The 6767-nt window shown below is 33.6% G+C and overlaps 1 protein-coding gene across 1 annotated transcript; it reads left to right on the top strand.

Moving 5' to 3' along the window:
* Window positions 1-206: 206 nt before the first annotated feature.
* LOC107752383 (calcium/calmodulin-dependent protein kinase kinase 1-like) lies at window positions 207-6578 on the top strand. The gene is made up of 17 exons (XM_016568340.1): window positions 207-597; window positions 1414-1772; window positions 2290-2337; window positions 2448-2501; window positions 2670-2721; window positions 2806-2939; window positions 3376-3412; window positions 3513-3534; window positions 3630-3718; window positions 3828-4027; window positions 4114-4167; window positions 4256-4329; window positions 4451-4538; window positions 4622-4750; window positions 5655-5755; window positions 5884-5910; window positions 6037-6578. Exons 2-17 carry the CDS (start codon window positions 1515-1517, stop codon window positions 6113-6115), a joined length of 1446 nt encoding a protein of 481 aa, XP_016423826.1. The 5' UTR covers window positions 207-597; window positions 1414-1514; the 3' UTR covers window positions 6116-6578.
* The last annotated feature ends 189 nt before the right edge of the window (window positions 6579-6767 follow it).

Raw genomic sequence — 6767 nt, 5'->3', positions numbered from 1 at the left:
ACAGCCCTAATATATATAAATATATATATATATATATAATTTCCGAACAGGGGAACCTCTTAAGGATATAAGCTTGTAAGGATAAGGATATAAGCTTGACATGTTCTATAAAAGTATCTTTGTTTTGGATTAAATCCAATTTTGCTGTCCAGTGTATGTCCTATATGAGGTTACGTAACACTTGATCTTCTTTCCCACCTCAAGAGTATATTGCTTTTACCCTAAAGTGTTATCCTGTTATACTTTGACTTGGAGGTTCAAGAACTTAGCCACTTAGCCATCATTTCACTACTTGCCATACTTTGTGTGTTCACACCTTAGGTACTTTACTGCACTTGCCCTCAGTATGAGGTAGCCTCGCTCATTGATTACTGTTTATGTCCTTTCACTGACTACAGTCAGTACATGTAAACAGTCTTTTGGAACAGATATAGCCACGCTGGACTAAATGTGACCATGCTAGCTAATCCTCTTTGCTTCGGTGATCCCAAAGAGTCTGGAGTCCTCTGGGCTTCAGAGGCACAGCAGTGTTTTCTGCCTGATGAGTGGAAGACCATGCAACGCTATGGCTGGCAATACAAACTCTTGCTGCTCTATGTAAGTAATAACAATTCCTATGTATAGTAAAAACTAGAAACCTGTACAAATAATACTTTCTTGATTGACAACCTACTTTTATTTTATATTTATGCTAATTAAAGTTTTATTTATTTTGTAAAACTTGTAAAGTAATTTTGTGTTTTGTCATTTTTTGTAGTTTTTTTTTATGTCGATGTAATTTAAATTGTTTTAATACTTCAACTTAAACTGAATGAATGTTGCCTCAGCAACTAGCTGAAAGATTTTTTTAGATTTTATGGCAGTATTATATATTTTTCTTTTTTAACTTTAGTTTTAGTTCAAGTTTTAGTTAAAAACTTTGTTTAAAAGAATTAACTAAACAAAAATTACATTTGTAGCTGAAATAAAATAAGTTTAAATTTCTCATATTTTATTTTATTTGATTTCAGTTCATATTTATTTTATTTCAAGGAATTTTTTTGTTTTAATTGTTTTAGTTATCAATAATAACCCTCAATCAGATGGGACCACAAATTTAATTATAATTTTAGACCATTGTAGATTTCATTTTTGTGTTTATCAAAGCCAATATTCAGACTATTTTAAAATGTATTTTCTCTGTTTATGCATGTTTATAAAATAAATAAAGATGGTTTATGAGTTATTTCTCTTTAGCAGTGGTCTATTTTGTGTGCTTCCATAGTAACAGTACAGAAAAGCATATTTAACCTGAGATGTGAAAAGTTCTGTTGTTTAAAGAGAACAACGCGTCACTTAAATGTGTTTGAACTTATGGCAGTGGGTGTGCTTTTTATTGCTGTCAAACTCAACTATCCAATTCTGCTTTTACAGTTTGACGTTCCCACAGAGCCTAGTCTGAAGAACACCGGCTCTGCGATGTCCACTGAGATGTGTGCTTTGTTCTAAACAGCTCAGACTGAAGCAGGACAGTCATGAGTGCTGACAAAGCTAACAGGCTGGATTTGGACCCTGATTATAATGCTGAACTGGCTGACATGGTAGCAGCCATGAACGTGGCTGCCAACAGACTGACCCCTTCTAATGGCTACAGGACCACCCCACATCGCCTCAGTCTCTCCGATCGCAAGCTGTCACTGCAGGAGCGATCCAGTTACCAGAATGGCATCACCCCACGTATAGCCAGAAGACCCACGATTGAATCGAAGCGGGTGTCTATCTCTGATGGGGATGTGAGTTGGGCAGGAGATTTTATACTTTTGCTGCAAACTGTTACCTGAGATTGTTGAGCATCAGTGGAGTATGTTCACCAAAATTAACATGGAGTTCATTATACTTGGGCTGTCACGATATCAGATTCTCACTATACATGGTTATCATAGCCAAAAGAATTCATGATTTAGGTGTAGGATTTACAATTTTCACTCATAAATTGCTAGTAAATTTTGCAAATAATTACAGAGAAATGGCAAGAAAGACATTGAATTAGACATTACATTTAAAAGTAGAAAGACTGAAATATTTTCTTGTAAAATAATATTTTTAAATGTTTTATTTACAAATCATTTTTACAGCATATAGAAATTTTGAAAAAATAAAAAATGCTATTCAATTAATCTTTAATGTTGTTTATTTTATGTTTTTGGTGAGTATTATGAGTATATTAAATTATCAATATTTTATTTCTTAAATATCGTCATATTTGCAACATTCCTAATACATTCAATACATTCCCGTTTCTTCCCACAGGACTGTGTCCAGCTAAACCAGTACAAGTTAAAGAGTCAGATAGGAAAGGTTGGTGGTTCTACTTAAGAATCGTAATTTTTTTTTATTTTATTATTTTTTGTTTTTCATATTTATGATTGATTGACTATTTCTGGTAACCTTCCTTTTTTTTTACCCAGGGTTCTTATGGGGTGGTCAAATTAGCATATAATGAAGATGATGACCAGTATTATGTAAGCATATTGGATGTAAAATTATATTTTTTTCCGTCACCATTTAACCATATCATTATCATTACCATTTATATTATATTATATTATTAATACTACTTACAAAAATGCTCACAAATTGCAAATAAATGGCATTATTATAATATAATATAATATAATAATTTATTCCAGGCTATGAAGTTGGTATCCAAAAAGAAGTTAATGAAGCAGTATGGATTCCCACGTAAGCAATAAACATTTACATTACATTTACTCTTATGAAGTTTGTCTGCAGAATATTAATATTAATGTTGTGATGGTTGTGTAGGGCGACGTCCTTCCAGAGAATCCAATGGATCCCAAGAGAATCTTTTAAAGCATTCTGGCCTGTTGGACCGGGTATATCAAGAAATTGCTATATTGAAGAAACTTGACCATCTTAATGTTGTTAATTTAGTTGAGGTGAGTCAAAAACATGCCTTAGTTTTTTTTACAGGATTCTTTACCATACAAGGCAAATATGTTGCACTATAAAGTATAACTCCATGTTATTTTGGTATCATTTATATAGTATATATTTTTATTTTGAATTAGTTTTTTTTTTATATTTCCAGTTTTCATTTTCAATTTTAGTTTCAGTTATTTTGTTATTTGATTTTTGTTTTTTAAAGTATTTCTATTTAGCTTTAATTTATTTTTAACTTTCAGCTTAAAACTTAAACGTATTTTTTTCAGTTAGCTGCCAAGGCGATATTACAAATTTAAGTTTTTAAAGTTTTTAATCTAATATTTATATTTTATTATATTCCAGCTTTATTTCATCAAACATATTTAAATTAAATAACAACTGCTGTAATAACTAACCAAAACGCATCTGTCCTGTGATATTTAACTGAAGGTTCTTGATGACCCGGCTGAGGATAACTTGCACATGGGTAAGTCATTTTGTTAGTCAGCAATCTGCGATATAGACCACTTTTCCTTTTTACTCTTTGATCTATTTTTTTCTATTTATTCTGTGTGTCCCTTTCATAGTCTTTGAGTTGGTACCTAAAGGGTGAGTATTTGTACCTATAGGGCATTGCCACACATATACAAACTAGATGTTTCTTTAGTTTGTTTTTTCTCTTTATCATTTTCGCCCCGTCCTAGTCCAGTGATGGAGATCCCAACAGACAGTCCTCTAACAGAAGAAATGGCCCGCTTCTACTTCAGAGATGTCATCCTAGGAATTGAATACTGTATGTTTCCCTAGTCTAGGGTATTTTAAGTTGTCTTGTATTTACGAATGTCATTTATCAACTTTAGGGTTTGGTGCTAGTTCTTTGTTTCATGTTTTATTTTTTTTAGTGCACTATCAGAAAATCATACATAGAGACATCAAACCCTCCAATCTGTTGCTGGGGGATGATGGACACATCAAGATCGCAGATTTCGGTGTCAGTAATGTGTTTGAGGGGAACGATGCTCTCCTATCAGACAGTGCAGGAACACCAGCTTTCATGGCACCTGAAACTCTGACTGACCAGGACCACAGATTTAGTGGAAAGGTCAGAAGATTTATTGAATATTTCTGTTTACATACAGTGAAGACATCGATTCTTTATTATTTACAATCGACTCTCGTTGGATTCAGGCTCTAGACATATGGGCAATGGGAGTGACGCTGTTTTGTTTCATCTTTGGAAGGGTAAGACATTCCACTTTTAAAATATGAATGGGGTTAAGAGCATCTGTGGATATATTGAATACAAATCTGTTAATATTTCTTTGTTCAGTGTCCTTTTCATGATGAATACATCTTAGGCCTGCATGAAAAGATCAGGACTGCGCCAGTCGAGTTCCCAGACATGTGAGTCACCAATGCTGAAAATGCTTTTATTTAAATGCTTTACAAATCTGGGGCTCTACTATATTATAAATATATTACAGACAGATAGACTGGTGTAATTATGTTTGTGTTCTTTGCACAGGCCCGTGATCAGTGATGGGCTGAAGGATCTCATCATCAGAATGCTGGACAAAGTCCCTGAAACTAGAATCACGTTACCAGAAATCAAGGTGAAATCATATTGAAAGATTGCTGAGAAGTATTTTAAAGTGTAGATGTTAGTGTGTGTGTGTAATCTTGAGTTTGTGGGCAGCTGCACCCGTGGGTCATGCTTGATGGCACGGATCTTCTGCCTCTGGAGGAGGAGCACTGCACTGTGGTGGAGGTCACTGAGGAGGAGGTGCAGAACTCTGTCAAACTAGTTCCCAGCCTGTCTGCTGTGGTGAGTACATCTGAAGGAAAAAAAAAAAAAACATTTGCCACACACTGTAAAAAAAAAAAAAGTAATGGTCAATTTAATAAAAATAAATAAATAAAGATTAGGGAAAAAAACATTGTGCATTGTGATTTATAGGATTAGTTCCCTTAGTTTCTCCCAAACACGCACATGCTGCAATGCATTCTGGGAGCAAACAAATCCACAATTTTAATTATGAAACTGTTATTGTTGGTCTAACATTCACTTTCATTCAAACGTTTGGAATTGGTAAGATATTTTAATGTTTTTGAAAGAAGTCTCTTATGCTCACCATTTATTTGCGAAAAAATACAGTAAAAACAGTCATATTGTAAAATGTTATTGCAATTTAAAATAACTGCATTCTATATTAATATATTTTAAAATGTCATTTATTCCCGTGATGGCAAGTTGATTTTTTTCCAGCCATTACTCATGAGTCTTCATTTATTTATATAAATCTTTTGTAACATTGTAATGTCTTCACTGCCACACTTGATCAATTTAATGTAACTCCTTTAAAAAAAAAAAAATCCTTTAAAAGATAGTTCACCCAAAACTGAAAATTGTCATCATATACTCACCCTCGAGTTGTTCCAAACCTGTATGAGATTCTGTCTTCTTTTGAGCACAAAAGAAGATATTTTGAAGAATGTTGGTTACCAAACAATTGACGGTAGCCATTGACTTCCATAATATATACGTATATATATATAAAACAAAAAAATACTATGGAAGTCTGTGGCTACCGTCAACTGTTTAATATGTGTGTCTCAAAAAAGTCCAATGTTGGGGATCAAAGAGTACCATGTTGTGGTTATTTGTAAATGTGTGCAGTTTAATGACTTGTTTTAGAGTGAATATTTTCTCTTTCGCACCGTATTTTAAGATCCTGGTGAAGTCCATGCTGCGGAAGCGCTCCTTCAGTAACCCGTTCGAGTATCCCAGCCGCAGGCAGGGCAGGTCCATGTCTGCCCCTGGTCTGACTGTGTAAGTCCAGAATGCACATCCTCATCCACTGCACGTCACTTGCATCCTACTGTATACTGAGACACATAATACCTGTGATTTCACTGACGTTGATATTTTGTTCTTATTTCTCTCATTAATTTCTGCAGGGATATGTCACTGTTTCGCCCTCTAAGGTATCACACAATAGACCTCACTGCCATGATAATCAGCTACATTTAGTACTTCAAACTCAATGCTCATGTTTCAGTGTGTGTGTGTGTATTACATATTCATATTTTGATGGTCTGTGTCTCCAACAGCAGAGGGAGTAACAGTAACAGTAACGGAAGCAGAGAGGGAGAGCTGGAAAACCTTATCGAGGATGAAACTTTTCCATAAATGAGCAAAAATCGTTTTTCATATTGGCCCAATTGTGCGATTAGCCATTTTTCCCATGTGCATTGGATTATTTTGAGCATCAACATGAAAATTCTATATACTGTACACACTGCATGATGGCTATCTTTTGGAGGTACCTTTAAAATATAATGTAGAATCTGGTAATACTTTATATTAGAGTAATATTTGTGTTTCATTGCATTTACGTGCCAAACCTAAAGTAAATTTGAAAGAAATTTAGATTGAAATGCATATGTAAAATGATTGTATCAGTGCACTCGACAGATAAGCATGTGATCACTTTGCTGTGCAGCAGAAATCAGCATAGCTTTGCATGAGATGTATTAGAAGTCTCTGTTATATCAAAGGTCTGTATGCTGTTGTGTTGTCCTTTTGAGGTTTTGAAGTTGTGCTGTGCATTTGATCTGTGGACACACATGTATAAAATACAAATAATTTGTTTTATTTGACATTTTTAATCATATATAACTAATTTATTTATATTTAATGTTTTAGTGATATATTTGAATTGATGGGATAAAAATATGAATAAATAAATTATTTAAATGTCATTTTTAATACAATAAATAAATATTAATAACTTGTTTATCCCTTCGATTTAAATATATTATATAAAAAAAATAGGCCCATG

Source organism: Sinocyclocheilus rhinocerous, unplaced genomic scaffold (genome assembly GCF_001515625.1).
Source record: "Sinocyclocheilus rhinocerous isolate Xijiao unplaced genomic scaffold, SAMN03320098_v1.1 scaffold1613, whole genome shotgun sequence".
Taxonomy (NCBI): domain Eukaryota; kingdom Metazoa; phylum Chordata; class Actinopteri; order Cypriniformes; family Cyprinidae; genus Sinocyclocheilus; species Sinocyclocheilus rhinocerous.
This window is presented reverse-complemented; position numbering and strand designations above follow the sequence as displayed.